Consider the following 22,880-nt stretch of genomic DNA (forward strand, 5'->3'; position numbering starts at 1 on the left):
GCCAGTGCTGGGCAATAATATTGCTATTTGTGTTTTGTGAGAGCCGATGGAGGCATATCGCCGTCCGAAATTGAAGTCTGTTTCTAGTGATCAGCCTGGTGTGAAAGCACACACCCTGGTGGGGGGCGCTAATTATAGCCTAATGACTTGGAATGGAATGCCAGTAAGGAAGCGAGGTGTGTTTGTGTTAGCCAGGCACAGTTCTGAGGTTTCTTCCATCCCAGCTGAAGCGCAGGGTCACAAGGGGGACAAATCCTGTGATTACTGTCATTAATTACCCCATGGTGGAGTTAATGCACTGTGTTGTGGTATTAGAGGAGTGAGGGGCTACTGGTCAATATAGTTACTCTAATAGTACAGGGAGACGGGGAGGGAGGTTTGGGTTTTTCTGTGGAGGTTTGTGACAAAAGTCATTTAACACATGTTGGTCTCACTCCTTAAGTGAAGCCATCAATGTTCCCATGATCCCACTGGGTCTGAAGGAGACCAAGGAAGTGGACCTCACTGTCCCTCTCAAGGTAAGGACGATTGGACCTTACGGCCTCCCTCAAGGTGAGGACAATGGATAATATCTCTCTTGCTCGTTCTCAGTACTCACTTTATTTAATATGTATCTCTCATTTTTCTTCACTCTGTTAGGACGTTATCTGTGAGCATTATGGAGAGGACAGCTCTTTGTTTGAGAAGGAGATCAAGGAGTTTATGGAACTCAGACAGGTTAGATACCCTCCGCTTGAAATGCTAATTAACTGCTCATGCTGTTGAAGATGCTGCCACCTAGTGGATTTATGACATTGAGTACGGTTACATGCAATAATGTGATTTACTATGGATGGTCAAATTAATATAATAGTTTGATTAAAACGTTTACATGCTTTGCAAGAAGAATGCTTTCCCTAATAATCCTGTTTACATGGACACCTCTGAAATCAGGCTACCTGATGACACTGATAAATGCAGAAAATCACCCATCAAAATTTTTTTTTTTTTTTTTTTTTTTTTTTTTAACCTTTATTTAACCAGGCAAGTCAGTTAAGAACAAATTCTTATTTTCAATGACGGCCTGGGAACAGTGGGTTAACTGCCTGTTCAGGGGCAGAACGACAGATTTGTACCTTGTCAGCTCGGGGGTTTGAACTCGCAACCTTCCGGTTACTAGTCCAACGCTCTAACCACTAGGCTACCCTGCCGCCCCAAATAAAGGTTCTACCACAGCGGCCATGTTATTTTTGGGAATCATATTTGATTCTGAGTACGGACATATAAAGTTTGTATGTGAAAATTACTTCTAAGACTTCAGTTGTTCCGAACTCGCGTCGCTAAAGAGGAAGGCTCTCGGCTGGTGCTAGCACATGCACAGCTGGAATGCCAATTTATATAAAGAAAACTTAAGGTGTTTACATGTCCTAATGATTTGAAAGATTGCTCAGAAAACCAGGTTTTACATGTCCTAATGATTTGAAAGATTGCTCAGAAAACCAGGTTTTACATGTCCTAATGATTTGAAAGATTGCTCAGAAAACCAGGTGTTTTAATTGACGTACATTTACTTCGATTTGGACTTTACGCCAATTAAGATGAGCAGAGTAAGGTGTTTACACAATAGTCATGTAATCTGACTACCACCATAATCATTTTAATATCCAATTATTACTGTGCATGTAAATGTACTCAGTGACTATTGGCTGACTGGTTGCTTCTCAGTGGCTGTAAATATGTATGTTGTTGCGTTAATGTGTGTATTAACTGTGTATTGTCAACAGGCCATGCGTACCCCCAGTCGTAATGAAGCCGGTTTGGAGCTTCTGATGGAGTATTATAACCAACTATACTACCTGGACCAGAGGTTCTTCCCCCCACACAGAACACTAGGAGTCCACTTCCACTGGTATACACCCAAACCAGACGTGTGTGCGCGCACACACACTGCAACCCACCACATGCATGCACACACACCCTCACGTCTCTTACTCCTCTCTAGTTCAGGTCTCATCCTCTGTTTCTCTCCCTTCTCTCAATTCAAAGGGCTTTATTGGCATGGGAAACATATGTTAACATGGCCAAACCAAGTGAAAGGGAAATGAACAGTGAACATTACTCACAACCATTCCAAAGGAATAGAGATATTTTAAATGTCATACATATTATGTGTTATAATGATGTGCAAAAGGGAAAATAAATAAACAGGAATATGGGTTGTATTTACAATGGTGTTTGTTCTTCACTGGTTGCCCTTTTCTTGTGGCAACAGGTCACACATCTTGCTGCTGTGATGGCACACTGTGGGATATCACCCAGTAGATATGGGAGTTTATCAAAATTGGATTTGTTTTTGAATTCTTTGTGGGTCTGTGTGATCTGTAGGGAAATATGTATCTCTAATATGGTCCTACATTGGGCAGGAGGTTAGGAAGTGCAGCTCAGTTTCCACATTTTGTGGGCAGTGTGCACATAGCCTGTCTTCTCTTGAGAGCCATGTCTGCCTACGGCAGCCGCTTTCAATGGCCAGGCTATGCTCACTGAGTCTGTACATAGTCTAAGCTTTCCTTAAGTTTGGGTCAGTCAAAGTGGTCAGGTATTCTGCCACATTGTACTCTCTGTTTAGGGCCAAATAGCGTTCTTGTTTGCGCTGGTTTTTGTTAATTACTTGACACATTGGAAATAATTATATTTTTGTTTTCTCGTGATTTGGTTGGGTTTAATTATGTTGCTGTCCTGGGGCACTGTGGGGTCTGTTTGTGAACAGCACCAGCTTGGTTAGGGGACTCATCTCCAGGTTCATCTCGCTGTAGGTGATGTCTTTGATATGGAAGGTTTGGGAATCTCTTCCTTTTAGGTGGTTGTAGAGTTTAACGGCTCTTCTCTGAATTTCGATAATTATCTGGTATCGGCTTAATTCTGCTCTGCAAGCATTATTTGGTGTTTTAATTTGTACACTGAGGATATATTTGCAGAGCTTTTTTTTTTGTGTGTGTGAAGTCTTGGTTGGTGAGCGGACCCCAGACCTCATAACCATAAAGGAAATGGGTTCTTTAACTGATTCAATTATTTTTAGCCAGATCCTATTTGGTATGTTGAATTTTATGTTCCTTTTGATGGTGTCCTTGCCTTGTCTCAGATCGTTCACAGCTTTGCGGAAGTTCCCTGGGGCGTTGATGTTTAGGCCGAGGTGTTTATAGTGTTTTGTGGGCTCTAGATTGAATTTGTACTTGTGGTCCTCGCAACTGGACCTTTTTTGGAACAACCATTATTTTTGTCTTACTGCGATTTACTGCCAGGGCCCAGGTCTGACAGTCTGTGCAGAAGATCTAGGTGCTGCTGTAGGCCCTCCTTGGTTGGGGACAGAAGCAGCAGATCATCAGGCATTTGACTTCAGATTCTAGTAGGGTGAGGCCACGTGCTGCAGACGATTCCAGTGCCCTCGCCAATTTGTTGATATATGTTGAAGAGGGTGGGGCTCAAGCTGCATCCCTGTCTCACCCCATGGCCATGTTTAACCACACTTGTATACATGGATTTTTTTTGTATGTTGGAATGTTTTTCCCCAACACCGCTTTCCATCAACTTGTATAGCAGACCCTCATGCCAAATGAAGTCAAGCTTTTTTTTTTATGAATAAAGCATGGGAGGACTTTGCCTTTGTTTTGGTTTGTTTGTCAATTAGGGTGTGCAGGGTGACTACGTTGGAGGGTTTGTATTTTGTGCTGTAGTTCATTCAGTGTAATTGCCATAACCACTGGATTCTCCAGTCTTCAATAGTTGATATTCTAAGATTTGTTTGATCATGTATGTTCTTGCTGTGTTCTTTGTTATAGAGCCAAAAAGATTGGAGAAGTGGTTTATCCATACCATATTTATCCATTTGTTTTGGATGGACAACTCAATGTTTAGTGTTTTCCAAACTTCCCAGAAGTGGTTTAGATTCTTCAATTACATTGAGCTGATTTCTGATGTATTGTTCCATCTCTTTCTGTAGTGTATTTCCGTATTATTTGTGATTCACCATAGTGAAGTTGTAGGCTCAGGTTTTCTGGGTCTCTGTATTTGGTTGTATAGGTTTCTTTCTTAGGTTTTTGCATTCTTCATCAAAATGTGTCATTGTTGTCCATTTTTAGGTTGTCTGCTTGACATTTTTAGATTGATAGGGAAGCTGAGAGGTCATATATATATATATATATATATATATATACTGTTTAGGTTTTCTACTACCACGTTTACAACTTCACTATTTCAGTGGAATGTTTTGTCCAGGAAGTTGTCTAAAAGGGATTGGATTTGTTGTCTACTAGGTTTCCGCCCTATTTTCCTTCCATCTATAGCATTTCTTAATATTATTCAGTTCCTTTGGCTTTGACGCCTCATGATTGATTATTGCTCTGTTCAAGTTGACTGATGTGATGAGGTGTCAGTGAGCTATGGGAACGCTCTGAGACTCTCAACTGCCCCTCCCTCTCTCTCTCACACCTGCCCATCCCCCGCTCTGTCTCTAGGTATGACTCTCTAACAGGTGTGCCGTCGTGCCAGCGTGCGTTGGCCTTTGAGAAGGGCAGTGTGCTGTTCAACGTGGGGGCTCTCTACACACAGATAGGAGCCAGACAGGACCGCTCTGCTACAGCTGGCATAGACCGTGCTATAGACGCCTTCCAGAGAGCTGCAGGTAACCACACATTCTTACACTCGCATTAACATGGCATGAGATGCGCACACACACACACACCTTCTGGTTGCGCTTTGCTTTTACTCTGTCATTACTGTGTTTCAACATACTTGTAAAAGCTATTGTGTGTGTCCAGGTGCATTTAACTACCTGAAGGAGAACTTCTCCAACGCTCCCAGTCTGGATATGAGTGGCCCGTCACTATGCATGCTGGTCCGCCTGATGATTGCCCAGGTGCAGGAGTGTGTGTTCGAAAGAGTCACACTCACAACTCCGGACACGCACTTCATCACCCAGCTACAAGTGGCAAAGGAGGCCGCACGGGTGAGGGGGCGTGTGTGTATGTGTGTGTGTGTGTCAAACATGTTATACCCACTGGTGCACAATACCTTGAGCCAGTGTCCTTGTTGAAGACTTCTCTTCTGTTCTGGTTAAGGACTATGTTCCATTCTCCTGACTTTCTCTCTTTATTTACATTTCAAAGTGTTTTATTGGCATGGGAAACATATATGTTTTACATTGCTGAAGCAAATGGATTTCACAAGTTTTAAAAGTGTATATAGACATTTCAAATGTTATGTTATTGGCTATGTACAGTGTTGTAACAATGTGCAAGTAGTTGAAGTATGAAAGGGAAAATAAATAACTAGATGAGTATAGGTTGTATTTACAATGTTTGTGCTCCACTGGCTGCCCTTTTCTCATGGCAATGGGACAGAAATCTTGCTGCTGTAAAGGCACTGCGGTATTTCGCCTAACTGATATTGGAGTTTATCTATGTTTAATTTGTTTTCACATTCTTTGTCTGTGAGCTGTTGGAAATATGTGTTTCTAATGTGGTCATACATTTTTAGGTCTGGCGGTTGGGAAGTGTAACTCAGTTTCCACTTCATTTTGTGGGCACATGGGCAAACCTGGCTCTCGAGATAACACGCTTTGGCGTCCTCTCTCAATAGCCTTCTATGCTGAGTCTGTACATAGTCAAGGATTTTGTTAATTTAAGGTCAGTCACAGTGGTCAGGTATTCTACCACTGTGTACACTCTGTTTAAGGCCAAATAACATTCCTGTTTTTTTGTTTATTCTTTCCAGTGTGTCAAATGTTTTTTTTTTTGCTTTCTCATAATTTGGTTTGGTCTAAATGTGTTTCTGTCCTGGGGCTCACCTGGCTGAGGAGACTCTTCCCTAGGTTAATCTCTCTGTAGGTGAGGGCTTTGTGGTGGAATGTGTGGGCAATGCTTCCTTTTAGGTGGTTATAGAATTTAACAGCTATTTTCTAGATTTCGATAACTAGCGGGTATAGTCCTAATTCTGCTATACCTGCATTGTTTGGGGTTTTGTGTTTTCCAGTAAGTATATTTTTGCAGAGTCTCAATTGGGTGTTTGTCTCATTTTTGTGACTTTTTGATTAGTGAGTGGACCTCTGACCTCGCAACCATACAGGGCAATGGGTTTGTTAACTGATTAAAGTATTTTTAGACAACTCAACATCCCAATTAGGATCTATGTTCCTTTTTATGGCCTAGAAGGACCTTCTTGCCTTAGATTGTTCACAGCCTTGTGGAAGTTACCTGTGGTGTTTAGGCTGAGGTAGGTGTAATAATTTGTGCTCTAGGGCAACAGTCTGGATAGAATTTGTTGTCTTGCCTACTGGACCTTTTTTGTAACACTGTTATTTTTTGTCTTACTACGATTCACTGTCAGGGCCCAAGTCTGACAGTCTGTGCAGAAGATCTATGTGCTGCTGTAGGCCCTACTTGGCTGGAGACAGAAGCAAATGGTAGACATTTGATTTCAGTAGAGTGGGCCCGGGTTCAGCAGACTATTCTAGTGCCCTCGCCAATGTATTAATATATACAGTTGAAGTCAGAAGTTTACATACATTTAGGTTGGAGTCATTAAAAACGGTTTATCAACCACTCCACAAATTTCTTATTGACAAACTATAGTTTTGCCAAGTCATTTAGGACCTCTACTTTGTGCATGCCACAAGTCATTTTTCCAACAATTGTTCAGAAAGATTATTTAACTTGTAATTGACTCGATCACAATTCCAGTGGGTCAGAAGTTTACATACACTAAGTTGATTGTGCCTTTAAACAGCTTGGAAAATTCCAGAAAATTATGTCTTGGCTTTAGGAGCTTCTGATAGGCTAATTGACATAATTTGAGTCAATTGGAGGTGTACCTGTGGATATTTAAAGTCCTACCTTCAAACTCAGTGCCTCCTTGCTTGACATCATGGGAAAATCAAAAGAAATCAGGCAAAAAAAAAATTGTAGACCTCCACAAGTCTGGTTCATCCTTGGGAGCAATTTCCAAACACCTGAAGGTACCACGTTCATCTGTACAAACAATAGTACGCAAGTATAAACACCATGGGACCATGCAGCCGTCATACCGCTCAGGAAGGAGACGCGTTATGTCTCCTAGAGATGAATGTACTTTGGTGCAAAAAGTTCAAATCAACCCCAGAACAACAGCAAAGGACCTTGTGAAGATGCTGGAGGAAACGGGTACAAAAGCATCTATATCCACAGTAAAGCGAGTCCTATATTGACATAACCTGAAACCTCAGCAAGGAAGAAGCCACTGCTCCAAAACGACCATAAAACAGCTAGACTACGGTTTGCAACTGCACATGGGGACAAAGATAGTACTTTTGGAGAAATTTCCTCTGGTCTGATGAAACAAAAATAGAACTGTTTGGCCATAATGACCATCGTTATGTTTGGAGGAAAAAGGGGGATGCTTGCAAGCCGAAGAACACCATCCCAACCTTAAAGCACGCAGGTGGCAGCATTATGTTGTGGGGGTGCTTTGCTGCAGAAAGGACTGTTGCACTTCACAAAATAGATGGCATCATGTGAGGAAAATTGTGTGGATATATTCAAGCAACATCTCAAGACATCAGTCAGGAAGTTGAAGCTTAGCCGCAAATGGGTTTTCCAAATGGACAATGGGCCCCAAGCATACTTCCAAAGTTGTGGCAAAGTCCAGGTATTGGAGTGGCCATCACAAAGCCCTGACCTCAATCCCAAAGAGAACTTGTGGGCAGAACAGAAAGTGTGTGCGAGCAAGGAGTCCTACAAACCCGACTTAGTTACACCAGCTCTGTCAGGAGGAATGGGCCAAATTTCACCCAACTTATTGTGGGAAGCTTGTGTTTGACCCAAGTTAAACAATTTAAAGGCAATGCTAACAAATACTAATTCCCACTGGGAATGTGATGAAAGAAATAAAAGCTGAAATAAATAATTCTCTCCACTATTATTCTGACATGTCACATTCTTAAAATAAAGTGGTGATCCTAACTGACCTAAGCAGGGAATTTTTACTAGGATTAAATGTCAGGAATTGTGAAACTGAGTTTAAATGTATTTGGCTATGTAAACTTCCGATTTCAACTGTAGGAGCCGCACACTTGAGTAAATATGGATCCAGATTGTCAACGCCTAACCATTTCTTACGATCTATAGCAGATCGTGCAGATAAGACCTCATCTTCTGTGACTTATTGGAAATTAAAAACGGGCTTACAATTTTCCACATCAGGCCGAGGGGCTGAAACAATAGACCGGTCAGGGTCATGTTTGCCATTTTTCTTTTAAAGAAAACCAGCAGAAATAAAGTGCTTATTAAAAACATCAAGTTTCAGTTCAGTCACTGATTCCGATGTAATTTGCTTCGGCAGGGACGTTGAATTTCCTTGTTTTAAGTGAGTTAACGGTTTTCCATAATTTAGAGGGATCACCAGCAGACTGTCATAGCACTAAGAAAATACCTAGATTTTTGCCTATTTTATTCCTCAAATGCATAAAAGCAGCCAATCAGCTGTTTCACCAGTTTTCCTCACCAAGGCCCATGCTTTATTCTTTTGCAGGAAAAGGATTTTCAAATGAGAGGAGAACCAAGGATTAGTTTGTTTATTTAAAAAAAAAATGTGTATCCGGAAGTTGCTTTTAACGGGCTTTGTTTATCAGCTATGGAGGTAAAAATTGACTAAAAGAAATTGGGTCCATTATGCAGTTTACGGATAAAAGCTCTGAGAAATAAAGGCCATGGATAAAGGCTTGCTCGGAGAAGTGTTTATAGTTTTTCTTTAGAATTATACAGATGTCTTTTTTTTTTTTGCCTAGTGTCTCTGATACATGTAATAGGGCAGTGGTCACTGTCATTTGCAAATAACCCCCTAGCTATATGAGGTGTATTTAAGATGAGTCTATTAATGTAGATTTTTCCAGATCTTTTGGATTAGGACGGGTAGGTATAGTTATTTAGTTCATTACAAATGTCTAAGTGACGCTGGCATCAGCCAGTCCAGATTGAGATCTCCGATAATAATTCAGAGTTTGCATAATTAGACATTAACTCAAACATTTTGCATAGAGCAGATACTGGAGCTGAGGGTGGGCGATAAACTCCCGCTAGCGTTAGTGAATTATGACCAAGGACCACATTTAGAACTAAGCAGTCATACTGTCTCGGAACAGAAGTTAAAATGGACACCGTGACATTTAGGTTGCATTTAACATAGATGGCAATACCTCCACCTCTGCCTGCTCTGTAGATATTGTACCCAGCTAACAGAATGTTTTTCTAACAGTTTTGAAGGTGTTCCCACATATGCTGAGCACTTATTGGTGGATTTTCCTCCACTCTGCAGTCCAAATCATCCCAAACCATCTCAATTGGTTTGAGGTCAGGTGATTGAGGCCAAGTCATCTGATGCAGCATTCCATCACCCTCCTTGGTCAAATAGCCCTTACACAGCCTGGAGGTGTGTTTGATCATTGTCCTGTTGAAAAACAAATCATAGTCCCGCTGAGCACAAACCAGATTAGATGCGTATCGCTGCAGAATGCTGTGGTAGCCATGCTGGTTAAGTGTGCCTTGAATTCTAAACAAATCAGACTGTCCGCAGCAAAGCACCATCACACCTCCTCCATGCTTCACTGTGGGAACCACATATGCGGAGATCATCAATTCACCTACTCTGCGTCTCACAAAGACATTGCGGTTGGATCCAAAAATCGCACATTTGGACTCATCAGACCAAAGGACAGATTTCCACCGGTCTAATGTCGGCAGGTTGCCTAGTGGTTAGAGCATTGGGCCAGTAACTGAAAGATTGTTAAATCGAATCCCCGAGCTGACAAGGTAAAAATCTGTCTTTCTGCCCTTGAACAAGGCAGTTAACCCACTGTTCCAAGGCTGTCATTGTAAATAAGAATTTGTTCTTAACTGACTTGCCTAGTTAAAAAGAAAAAATTAAATGCTTGTGTTTCTTGGCCCAAGCAAGTCTCTTCTTATTGGTGTTCTTCAGTAGTGGTTTCTTTGCAGCAATTTGACCATGAAGGCCTGGTTCACGCAGTCTCTTCTGAACAGTTGATGTTGAGATGTCTACTTAAACTCTGAAGCATTGAATTGGGCTGGTAACTCTAACAAACTTATCCTCTGCAGCAGAGGTAACTCTGGATCTTCTTTTCCTGTGGCGGTCCACATGAGAGACAGTTTCATCATAGTGCTTGATGTTTGTTTTTTTGACTGCACTTGAAGAAACTTTCAAAGTTCTTGAAATGTTCCGGAATGACCTAGCTTCATGTCTTAAAGTAATGATGGACTGTTTCTCTTTGATTATTTGAACTGTTCTTGCCATAATATGAACTTGGTCTTTTACCAAATAGGGCTGTCTTCTGTATACCACTCCTACCTTGTCACAACACATCTGATTGGCTCAAACGCATTAAGAAGGAAAGAAATTCCACAAATTCACTTAACAAGGCACACCTGTTAATTGAAATGCATTCCCTACCTCATGATCATGATTGAGAGAATGCCAAGAGTGTGAAAAGCTGTCATCATGGCAAAGGGTGGCTATTTTGAAGAATCTCAAAAATATATTTTGATTTGTTTAATGTTTTTTTGTTACTACATTTCCATATGTGTTTCATAGTTGTGATGTCTTCATTATTCTACAATGTAAAACATTTTAAAAATGAAGAAAAAAATCCTTGAATGAGTAGTTAACTTTTGACAGAAAAAATAAATATGGGGGATTGGAAGTGATGCAAACAATTACATTGATGGAAGCTACAATCTCTGCAATATTAAAGCTGATCTACCCCCTAAAAAAATGTATGGAATAGCCAATTAGAATATGCAGACCATAAATTCTATCATTTCATTTAGTATACCATCAACACCAGTCCTTTTGGGGTTGGAGGGTTTGTATTTTGTCCTGTAGCTCATCCAATGTAATTGGAGAATTCAGTGCGTTGTGGTAGTCTTTAATAACAGATTCTACGTTTTGTAAATAATCACATATGTTTTTGGTTCATGGTTAAATGGCCGATTTTAAGGTTGAAGTGGTTTATCTCCATTTTAGATAGCTCTTCATGTTTGTTTAGTGTGTTCCAATCTTCTCAGAAGTATTTTGATTCTATGGAGTCTTAAATCACAATGATGTTTTCTTATGTGCTATTCCTTTTTTTCTAAGTGTAGTTCTGTGTTTTAGTGTTACACCACTAAAATGTAAGCTGACATGTGGTTCTGTTTGTTTGTTTTTTTTTGTTTTTTTTTGGATGGGTTTCTCATTCTTTCTTAGGTTTTCACATTCTTCAATCAACCATTTCTCATTGTTGTGTTAGGTTTTCTGCCGGAATTAAAATTTGATATGTTAGCTGATAGGTCGAATATTGTTCAAGCGTCCTACTGCTAAGTTTACACCTTCCCTATTGCAGAAAAACATTTTGTCTAGAAGGGATAGGATTTGTTGTTGGCCAATAGTTTTTTGGTAGGTTTCTACACTGCTGCCTTTCCATCTACAGCAGTTCTTAATAGTGTGCAGTTTGTTCTGTTTCGATGCCTCACGATTGAGTATTGCTCTGTTCAAGTGGGTTGTGATTTGATAGGGGTGTCAGTGAGTTGACTGTGAACGCTCTGAGAGACTGGGTTGAAGTCAGTGATAAAGTAGTCTACAGACCTACTGCCAAGAGATGCGCTATAGGTGTACCTACCATTGGAAACCCCCTCGAAGCCTACCATTGACTATGTACATACCCAGAATGCCACAGAGCTGCAGGAGTTGTTACCTGTTTTTGTTGGTCATGTTGTAAAATGTTCCTGTTTTGACTCATTTAATAGTGTTAGGTCTGCACTATACCAAGTTAGCATACCCCCTGAGTCTCTTCCCTGTTTCACACCTGGTAGTTTGGTGGATGGGACTACCAGCTCTCTGTAACCTAGAGGGCAACCAGTGGGTCCATCTCCTCTATACCAGGTTTCTTGTCGGATGACAATGTCTGTATTTCTGTATTCTTTGAAGTCCAGGTTCCTGCTCTTTAGGCCAAAGGCAGATGACCTCAAAGCCTGGACTTGCCAAGGACTGTGTTCTATAAAGTGTCCAATGTTGTTAGGCATGTGGTTTTGCTTCAGACCAGTAAGTGTGAGCAGAGCCTGCTGAGCATCTCTCTCTTAATCTCTCTCTAGGTATCTGATGTGTATAGCTTGGTGCTCCAGACCATGTCTCAGACCCTTGTGAAGGACTATGTCCCGTTCTCCTGGGCCTCCATGGTTCAAGTGAAAGCCGAACACTTTAGAGCCCTCGCCCACTACAATGCTGCTGTTGCTCTCTGTGACCACACCCGTAAGTACCTGTGTGTATCGGTTAAGAAGGATGTTTTAGGAGAACATACGTGTGTGCAGTGTGGTCCTGTGTGTCTCAGTTGGTGCGAGCATGATGTGTGGTGGATTTTCCCCCTGCACATACATAAAATGGATGCAGTCATTGTACTGTAAGTTACTTTGTATAAAAGTGTCTGTCATGTTCTGTAGAGTCCATTGAGGAAGGGAGTGACAAAGAGTCGGCGAAGGCTCTCTTCCAGTTCCATGTCAGTAGTCCTGCTGGACCCCCACTCAGCCAGGTGCTCAGAGACCCTGAGGACAGACGCAAACTGGGTGAGTACACACAAAAAGATATTAGATTTTTGTGCATGGTCATTGTGAGTACCTACTAAAGCTCTGTTTGTGCTCACGCTGTAGGGAAGGCCCACCTGCGTTGTGCAGTGATCAGACATGAGGAGGCTATGAGAGTACATGGTCTATGTAAGATCCTGAGGAAGATGGATATTCTACAGGAGGTGCTCTCTTTCATGTACAAACGCTCCCTGGACAAATACTCCGAGATGGACCGAGAGGATGACTTTGATGAGACCGCAGAGGCCCCCGAGATACACTGTGAGTGAGGGAGGGAAGGAGTGGTTTTTGTGAGTCAGTGAGAGGTCTGTGTATTAGAGCTACTGAACATACAACATAGTAGTAAGTGATTGTTGTCCCTCAGCTCAAACCCAGCACAAACCAGACATCACACCACCCAACTTCTCCACTGTCCCAGTCACTGACATCTTCCAAAGGCTGGTAAGAGAGGGAGACTAAACATTTTCTTCATCATCATTAAAATCATAAGGTTTTGAAGTTGATGATGGTGTCTCTGTGTGTGTGCTGCAGGGTCCCCTGTCAGTGTTCTGTGCGAGGGCACGCTGGGGGCCGGTGCGTGTGGTGAGTCTCCAGCGAGGGGACGGGGGTTTGGGGCTGACTCTTAGAGGAGACTCTCCTGTCCTTGTGGCTGGGGTGGTGCCGGGGGGATGTGCCCAGGTGAGATAAAAGCACCCCGTCTCCTCTTAATCCTCTGCTTTTGTATTTCCTAAGATTCTCCAATGGAAATTGTACAGTTTTTCATGCAGCAATGAAATATACTGTGTGTTTTCTCAGGAGGCAGGTTTGAGGGAGGGGGACTATATAGTGGCGGTGGATGGAGAGGACTTTAAGTGGGCTAAACATGGAGAGGTGGTCCACATCCTGAAGAGCTGCAGCGACAGAGGAATACAACTCAGCATCATCACACTGCACACACACGATACACAGGTAGGGGTGCTTGTGGTTGTGTCTTTGTGTGTGTGTTTACATCTCATTAATGTCTGTGTGTCAGGGCTTCACAGCCCAACCATTTTATTTGCATATGTGCCTAAATCTTTGGCTTATGCGACCTGGAATTGTTATTTAGGAGCATTGTCATCGTGCACCTACATCACTTTGTGTGCACCTACATTTTTCAACTTAGGGGCACGTTCCCTTGTAACACACACTAAATTGAAAAATGTAGGCGCACGATGACAAATATTTGCTACTGGTGCTCCTAAATAACAATTCCAGGTTGCACAAGCCACAGATTAAGGCACATATGCAAATAAAATGGTTGGGCTGTGAAGCCCTGACACACAGACATTAATGAGATGTAACACACACACACGAGAGATGTGAAAGAGTGTGTGTGTGTGTGTGTTCAGGTGGATAGGAGGCAAGTGATGCTCTCCCCCAGTGGAGACGAAGCGAACGCTCTGCAACGGACCATGGGCAGGGCTAAGGGGCAGCGCACCGCCCCCTTACTCAACTGGAACAGGAAGAAGACTGGGGGAGGAGGCAGAGCCACCAAGAGACTGGGCAGCACCTTCAGTCTTCCGTTTGGAAACCTTCGGGACTGTGAGTCCATGTACTGAGGGCACAGCAGACGTGTTAGTCTATTCCATACAGTGCACTACCAGCCAATAGTAGTGCACTAGAGAATAGGGTGCCATTTCAGACAGCGCCATAGATAGACAAACCACTCAGGGAATGACAGGTGGACATGTTACAATACAAGGATGTTTTGTAAATGACTGGATATTAAATGTGTTATTGCAGCAGGGCAAGGAGAGGAAGAGGAGGTTCGTAGGAAAGGATGCTTGGTCCAGATTACAGCAGTTTCAACTGCAGAGAAACAACAGTTTTAGAAAGCAGGTGACTGCATGAATCTGTCGCTGAGGGAGTTAAGACATGGAAATCCTGTCCCAAAATGGGCTAAATGTTGGGGCTCAGTGTTGTTGTCGCTTACTATTATAGAGATGGAAGAAGACTTCATGTCAAACTACAGCCGCTGATCCAAAGACCACATGTCTTAATCAGTGAAAATATAGTATAAACACTGATCGCCTTTCGTGGAGAATAATAATGCTTCGTATACTTTCAATGCATTTTTTTCTGCAAAAGCTGGGTAAATGCTCCCATAAACAAAAGCTGGGTAAATGCTCCCATAAACAAAAGCTGGGTAAATGCTCCCATAAACAAAAGCTGGGTAAATGCTCCCATAAACAAAAGCTGGGTAAATGCTCCCATAAACAAAAGCTGGGTAAATGCTCCCATAAACAAAAGCTGGGTAAATGCTCCCATAAACAAAAGCTGGGTAAATGCTCCCATAAACAAAAGCTGGGTAAATGCTCCCATAAACAAAAGCTGGGTAAATGCTCCCATAAACAAAAGCTGGGTAAATGCTCCCATAAACAAAAGCTGGGTAAATGCTCCCATAAACAAAAGCTGGGTAAATGCTCCCATAAACAAAAGCTGGGTAAATGCTCCCATAAACAAAAGCTGGGTAAATGCTCCCATAAACAAAAGCTGGGTAAATGCTCCCATAAACAAAAGCTGGGTAAATGCTCCCATAAACAAAAGCTGGGTAAATGCTCCCATAAACAAAAGCTGGGTAAATGCTCCCATAAACAAAAGCTGGGTAAATGCTCCCATAAACAAAAGGTGCACAAACAACTTTAAATTTTTTTGCATTTACCCTCCACTACACCACTGGTCTTAATGTTAAAAACATGTTTTACTGTATCCCAGAGTCCTGCTTTCCCACTCCAGTTCTAACAAGGTCACTCAACTCTCAACAGTAAAAACAAGGACATCCATTCAGGACCTGGGTTGAGCCCTCCACTTCCTCAAGTTAGAGCATTGTGCAGCAGAGAATGTATAGCTGTAGCCATAGCACTGCATTCCATTCTCCTACCAGTTTTCTAGAGTTGTTGACGTAAAGTCTTTTGTTTCTGTTTGATAGTCGAGTACAAATGACTACCTTCAAAGTACATCAATGGTTCTACACTGAGTGGACAAAACATTAGAAACCCCTGCTTTTTCCATGAGACTGACCAGGTGAATCCAGGTGACAGCTGTGATCACCTGTTAAATCCACTTCAATCAGTGTAGATGAGATGAGGAGACTGGTTAAAGGACTTTTAAGCCTTGACAATTCACATGGATTGTGCTTGTGTGCCATTTCAGAGGGTGAACGGGCAAAACAAAAGATTTTAAGTGCCTTTGAATGGGGTATGGTAGTAGGTACCAGGCGCACCGGTTTGAGTGTGTCAAGAACCACAATAGCTGCTGGGTTTTTCACGCTCAACAGTTTCCCGTGTGTATCAAGAATGGTCCACCAGCCAACTTGACACAACTGTGGGAAGCATTGGAGTCACCAGGCCAGCCTCCAGCCACACTTTCAACACCTTGTAGAGTCCATGCTCCAGCGAATTGAGGCTATTCTGAGGGCAAAAGGGGGTACAACTCAATATTTTGAAGGTGTTCCTAATGTTTTTTTTTTACTCAGTGTGTGTATTAGTTTTTCTACTCATGTTTTGTACCACATTCTTATGCACTGTGACTTCATAGGTGCAGAAAAACGAATATGGTGTAATTGCAGACCACAATTTGGGATGTTTCTTAATATGGGTGTTCCCTGCTATCAGGAAATGCACATTGATACCTGCCATTGGTCAGTTCCGGTGTTATGAGACTGATGGTTTCTCGACACATTATTTGTTTACATAGCAGGTTAGGTGGATTAGTGAGCCATGTTTGGAGACTGAGGTTAGGAAAAGGGTTAGGCCACAGAAATGACCATGGATCAATGGGTGTAACTTTTTCTATCAAGAAATATATATATTGGAAAATGCCCCTAATGGTGTTCTGCAATTGCTCTACATACAGGTAACTGCCAAAAATAAAGGCAACACCAACATTAACTGTCTTAATAGGCTGTTGGGCTACCACGAGACGCCAGATCAGCTTCAATGCACCTTGGCATAGATTTTACAAGTGTCTGGAACTCTATTGGAGGAATGCAGCACTAATCTTCCTCCAAATATTCCATTTGGTATTTTGTAGATGGTGGTGTAAAACACTGTCTCAGGCTCTGCTCTAGAATATCCCATGTGTTCAATTGAGTTGACATCTGGTGACTGAGATGGCCATGGCAAATGGATTACATCATTTTCATGTTCATCAAACCATTCAGTGATGACTTGTGCATGGGGGCATTGTCATCCTATTGGGGCAAAGACATGGTAGCCAAAATAAGGGCCAGCCTAGCATTTTATACATGACCCAAGTCATGATGGGATGTTAAATGCTTAATTAACTCTGGAACCACACTTGTGTGGAAGCACCTGCTTTCAATATACTACTGTGTATGCCTCATTTACTCAAGTGTTGCCATTATTTGGGCAGTTACCTGTATCTTGTGACGCTGAAATGGTTTACGTGGTACATTAGGGGATATACGAACTTAGTTGTCCTACTACTGCTTAGACCAACACAGCACACACATTTTAGAATAATAATGTGTTGTTTTTATAAAGACTTGTATATGTCTGCGACTAAGTAGTTGAAGATGAGAATGGTCCGTCTACCAAGTAGAAACCACCTATCAAGCTAACTTAGCAGCATAGAGGAAAGCTGATGCTACATTTAGCAAGGCCACTTTTTTTTTTACATTTTCAACATTTGGATACCCAAATAGTATTTTGAAATTCCAATATATTTAATGTTATTCTCAATTATGAATTTTAGATGTGTGTTTCTGATTTGTGAAATCTGTCTACCGTGGTGTTTTTGGTTGTATATTTCCGTGAATATTTTAATGTTTTGTTAATTAAGGGATTTGTACTGCTTTCTTTTGTTTGAGAACCTGAAAATCATGGCTGGCTGCTCATATAATCGTGTGTGTGTGTGTGTGTGTGTGTGTGTGTGTGGTGTGTGTGTGAGAGAGTGACTTGCAGACTTTTCTCAATTAATTAAAGGAGTGGATCACTGATTTGTCTCCATTGATGGTAACAGCTTCTCAGGGTTGTCATGTTCAGTTACATAATTGTAGGTCTGTGGTAACCAGCAGGTGTCACTATAACCCTGGTTATTGTATCAGATATTGGCAGATATGTTTGAGTCTTCAAATCAATTTTTATTGGTCACATACATATTAAGTAGATGTCATTACTGGTGTAGCGAAATGTAACCCATCATTAAAAAAAACATTGCTATTCCTGAAAAAATGCTTTGATCCATTGATGTGTGTATTGTACATATAATAGGTTATACATGTCTATGTAACACAAATCTCATTAAGAAACCTTCATGTAAATATTAGAGAGAGGGGGCCTTGTAAGCTTTGAGCTGAAAATGGCTCTTTTTTTCTCAGGTCATTGGGACTGTCTATCTCGGCTGTCCCATCTCTAGATACGTAGATATGGTGTGTGTGGGGACACCCCATCAAGTTAGTGTATTCAGCTATTTCAGCCCCACCAGTTGATGACAGGTGTATAAAATCGAGAACACAGCCGCTCCATGACGTTCAAGGTGGCATCCTCATTTCCAACAAATCATTTAGGTCAACTGTAAGTGCTGTTATTGGGAAGCGGAAATGCCTAGGAGCAACAACTGCTCAGCCGCAAAGTGGTACGCCACACAAGTGTAACCGATGTGAAATGGCTAGCTAGTTAGCGGTGGTGCGCGCTAATAGCGTTTCAATCGGTGACGTCACTCGCTTTGGGTCCTTGAAGTCGTGGTTCCCCTTGCTCTGCAAGCGCCGTGGCTTTTGTGGAGCGATGGGTAACGATGCTTCGTGGGTGTCAGTTGTTGATGTATGCAGAGGCTCCCTGGTTCGAGCCCAGGTTGGAGCGAGGAGAGGGACGGAAGCTATACTGTTACACAAGCTCACAGAACGGTACTGCCGAGTGCTGAAGCGTGTGGCAAATTTAAGGCTGCTTCCTATATACATAGACTGAAATCACTGGCCACTTCAATAAATGAAACACCAGTCACTTTAATAATGTTTTCATATCTTGCATTACTCATGTATATACTGTATTATATTCTACTGTATTTTAGTGTAGCCGCTCTGCATTGCTCGTCCATATATATATCAGGGATGCAAACCTTTCGGCGCAATTCGCCGTTTTGAATCCAAAATAGGTGACATACGTGATTCGTACAGGTCCGAAGAGAAGTTTTTTTGGGGGGGGATTTGGATCTGGCTACTGGTAAGCGAACTAGTGATGCGCAATACTGGCTGTATTCAAGGCTCAGCCAATCGTAACAGCAGAATGCTGCACGCGACCGAAGAGAAGCAACAGCCAATTAGCTAGTTACAGCATCAGCGCGCGCTCTGGAAAGAAAGCAGAGAATATAACGTCTGTTTGCCAGCTACAGCAGCGCGCCCCATGAACGATAACGAAGAGGTCAGTGAGAAGCCTGACCGCGGAGACGGGAGTAAGAAGGTGATGAAGCGTACTTCATGAGCTGTAACCGAAAAACAACTGGCATTTGGTTAAGTTTGAGGTGAGGGAGAAAGTGTGGTGGAACAAGTATTGTTAGCATTGTTAAGTAACGTTATCTTGCTAGCTGGATCGAATTCTCTTTTAGCTAAATTAGCCAGAGAAACCTATAGAGGTGAAAGGAACACCACACACTTTCCCTCTTTCTCACTTTTTCAATACAGTGGATAAAAAGGGGTATGCAGGAGGTGTTCTCTGTCTGAAAGAGATCAATTATGCAAACAAACGGTCTCATGCTCCGCTGCTGGCACATTGTAGAACAGATGTCCACAGGCAGAAAGTGTACAACGTAATAACCTACTGTGTAGCCCAAGGATATAACTTTTGTGTTGAACTTGATAGTACCACTTGTGTGAGTGAGGGGGATTATTAAATGCTTTTACTCGGTGAACGTTATTTTTTGCACTTGATCGATGTCTACTAGTGCCCACTATAGTAGAGCAAAACTAGAATGCTGGTTTGTATAATTTTATTTCTACTTTAAGATGTTTTTTCCCCAAGTGCAATATTTAGATGTGTGTGCGTTCTATTGTAAAGGCTAATATTGCAGTTAGCCATGACAGTGTGTTTTTTTTCTCAAGACTTGAGTGTCATTTGCAGTAAAGTCTAAGCAACAAATGACATTGGATTGCTTTCTTTGCATTTTTTTTTAGCTGTGAGTTAGGTTCACATGAAGCACTTTTTTTATTTAACACACAGAGACTGATCATGTAGATCATATTCTTTGTTTTAATTAGTTAAAATCTCAATTTCCCCCTGGCAGGGATTTTATTTGGCATGTTTCAGTGCAACAAACAAAAGTGTCACCTTTTTTGGCCCTCACCAGTTTGCATCTCTGATTTTATATATTCTTAATTTATCGTTCCGTTACTTAGATTTGTGTGTATTGGGTATATGTTGTGAAATTGTTAACTATTAAGGCACTGCAACGGTCGTAAGGCACTGCATCTCAGTGCCAGAGGTGTCACTACAGATCTTGGTTCAATTCCAGGCTGTATCACAACCGGCCGTGATTGGGAGTCCCATAGGGTGGCGCGCAATTGGCCCAGCGTCTTCCAGGTTAGGGTTTGGCCAGGGTAGGTTGTCATTGTAAATAAGAACTTGTTCTTAACTGACTTGCCTAGTTAAATAAAATGAAAAAAGGGACTGCACTGTCGGAGCTAGAAACACAAGCGTTTTGTTACACCTGCAATAACATCTGCTAAACATGTATGTGACCAATAAAATTTGATTTGATTTAAAGGAGGAATAATGGTTTGGGGCTATTTTTCATAGTTCGGGCTAGGCCCCTTAGTTCCATTGAAGGGAAGTCTTAAAGCTACAGCATACAATGACATTCTAGACGATTCTGTGCTTTCCTGTTTCAGCATGACAATGCCCCGTGCACAAAGCGAGGTCCATACAGAAATGGTTTGCATGACTGGCCTGCACAGAGTCCTGTCCTCAACCCCTTCAAACACCTTTGGGATGAATTGAACGCCGACTGCGAGCCAGGCCTAATAGCCCAGCATCAGTGCCCGACCTCACTAATGCTCTTGTGGCTGAATGGAGCAAGTTCCTGCAACAATGTTCCAACATCTAGTGGAAAGCCTTCCCAGAAGAGTGGAGTCTGTTGTAGCAGCAAAGCGGGAACCAACTCCATATTAATGCCCATGATTTTGTAATGAGATGTTCGACGAGCAGGTGTCCCCATACTTTTTGGTCTTATTGTAGAAATATATTAATAACAGAGTAGAGCGAGAGAAATAAGCCTCTCTCTAGTGGGTCACGTATGTCCTAATGCTCTCCCATAACCCCTTTTGCACAAATCTGCACAGATGTTTATGACTCTACCTGGCGCGTGCACACACACACCATATCAGGCCAGTTGTAAATCTAAGTGGATGTGTATTCCCCCCTGACCCTCCGGCAGAGTGCTCCGGTGTTTACTCCTCACAGACAATCATTTTTCAATCAGTAATCAATGAACAAAGCAGCTAGCTGGGAGCTATTGACCCAAACCATCCAGGGCCCAGCACCACACAATGATAACCCAGGGAAGTGTGCAGTCAATCAATCAAATTTATTTATAAAACCCTTCTTACATCAGCTGATGTCACAAAGTGCTGTACAGAAACCCAGCCTAAAACCCCAAACAGCAAGCAATGCAGGTGTAGAAGCACAGTGGCTAGGAAAAACTCCCTAGAAAAGGCCCGGAACCTAGGAAGAAACCTAGAGGAACCAGTCCTCTTCTGGCTGTGCCGGGTGGCGATTATAACAGAACATGGCCAAGATGTTCAAATGTTCATAGACAACCAGCACGGTCAAATAATAATAATAATCACAGTGGTTGTAGAGGGTGTGTTGCTTTGTTCCCGCACGCATCTGTGTGTGTGTACAAAATCCAACATTTAGAGTGTACAATGATCATAGAAAAAGGAATCTCAAACTCACTTTAATGTAAGTTGGCTTTATGGTATGTGAGTGTGTATGTGTGATTATCCTCTGAGCAGAAGATTATTTAGCTCCTGTGCCTCTAAAAGCACAGGTGAGGTGTGTGTCAGGGTTTTGAACAGGTGAGGTGTGTGTCAGGGTTTTGAACGGGTGAGGTGTGTGTCAGGGTTTTGAACAGGTGAGGTGTGTGTCAGGGTTTTGAACGGGTGAGGTGTGTGTCAGGGTTTTGAACAGGTGAGGTGTGTGTCAGGGTTTTGAACAGGTGAGGTGTGTGTCAGGGTTTTGAACAGGTGAGGTGTGTGTCAGGGTTTTGAACGGGTGAGGTGTGTGTCAGGGTTTTGAACAGGTGAGGTGTGTGTCAAGGTTTTGAACAGGTGAGGTGTGTGTCAGGGTTTTGAACAGGTGAGGTGTGTGTCAGGGTTTTGAACGGGTGAGGTGTGTGTCAGGGTTTTGAACAGGTGAGGTGTGTGTCAGGGTTTTGAACAGGTGAGGTGTGTGTCAGGGTTTTGAACGGGTGAGGTGTGTGTCAGGGTTTTGAACAGGTGAGGTGTGTGTCAGGGTTTTGAACAGGTGAGGTGTGTGTCAGGGTTTTGAACAGGTGAGGTGTGTGTCAGGGTTTTGAACGGGTGAGGTGTGTGTCAGGGTTTTGAACAGGTGAGGTGTGTGTCAGGGTTTTGAACGGGTGAGTTGTGTGTCAGGGTTTTGAACAGGTGAGGTGTGTGTCAGGGTTTTCCCTCAATCTCTTCTTTCCTTCTCTCTCTCCCTCCCTGACCTGCTCTCTCACCCTCCCACCCTCCTTCTCTTCTCCACCCTCTGCATTCTCTCTCTCTGTTATCAAGTCCAGGCTAGTAGATGTATATTTTATGCTCTGCTCTGGAGGCTTTTACAGATGTTATTTTTTACTTAAAGAGAGAAAGGGGACTGCTACTCCATAATTTAGAGGTAATCCTGTCCACCAAGAATAAATAAATAAACACAGCAACAAACAAACAAATGTATGCACACTATGGTTACTTCACACAGAGACATTTAGTACACACGTCAATAGAAGACCTGCATAGTAGTGCATTGCACAGATTCATTGACAATGAGTTCATATTTAAAACCAAAATACACAGTACAAGTGGATGTGTAATCTGTTTTGTCTTGTTTCAGTCAATTTAAATAGCATTATGTATTGTACAGCATCTACCAATAGCTAACTATTATTATACTGTATTCATTCTCATACAGAATAACCAATATGCTAAATTGACAAATACACAATCATGCAAAACTGTTTGCAGTGTCCTAAAATACCACATTTCAAATCAAAGAC

At 42.2% G+C, this 22,880-nt stretch overlaps 1 protein-coding gene across 1 annotated transcript in view; it reads left to right on the top strand.

Moving 5' to 3' along the window:
- The window catches only part of rhpn1 (rhophilin, Rho GTPase binding protein 1), a 33,113-nt gene extending 15,265 nt beyond the window's left edge, over positions 1–17,848 (top strand). The window contains exons 4-15 of the mRNA XM_090236154.1: positions 443–518; positions 640–717; positions 1,764–1,888; positions 4,491–4,657; positions 4,794–4,981; positions 12,147–12,303; positions 12,492–12,614; positions 12,699–12,893; positions 12,997–13,073; positions 13,164–13,310; positions 13,428–13,580; positions 14,003–17,848. Of these exons, the coding sequence (XP_090092280.1) occupies positions 443–518; positions 640–717; positions 1,764–1,888; positions 4,491–4,657; positions 4,794–4,981; positions 12,147–12,303; positions 12,492–12,614; positions 12,699–12,893; positions 12,997–13,073; positions 13,164–13,310; positions 13,428–13,580; positions 14,003–14,212 (1,696 nt within the window). The 3' untranslated portion in view covers positions 14,213–17,848. The remainder of the gene's footprint in view (positions 1–442; positions 519–639; positions 718–1,763; positions 1,889–4,490; positions 4,658–4,793; positions 4,982–12,146; positions 12,304–12,491; positions 12,615–12,698; positions 12,894–12,996; positions 13,074–13,163; positions 13,311–13,427; positions 13,581–14,002) is intronic.
- Positions 17,849–22,880: the final 5,032 nt, after the last annotated feature.

Source organism: Oncorhynchus mykiss, chromosome 5 (genome assembly GCF_057628025.1).
Source record: "Oncorhynchus mykiss isolate SJ-2025 chromosome 5, ASM5762802v1, whole genome shotgun sequence".
Lineage (NCBI taxonomy): Eukaryota > Metazoa > Chordata > Actinopteri > Salmoniformes > Salmonidae > Oncorhynchus > Oncorhynchus mykiss.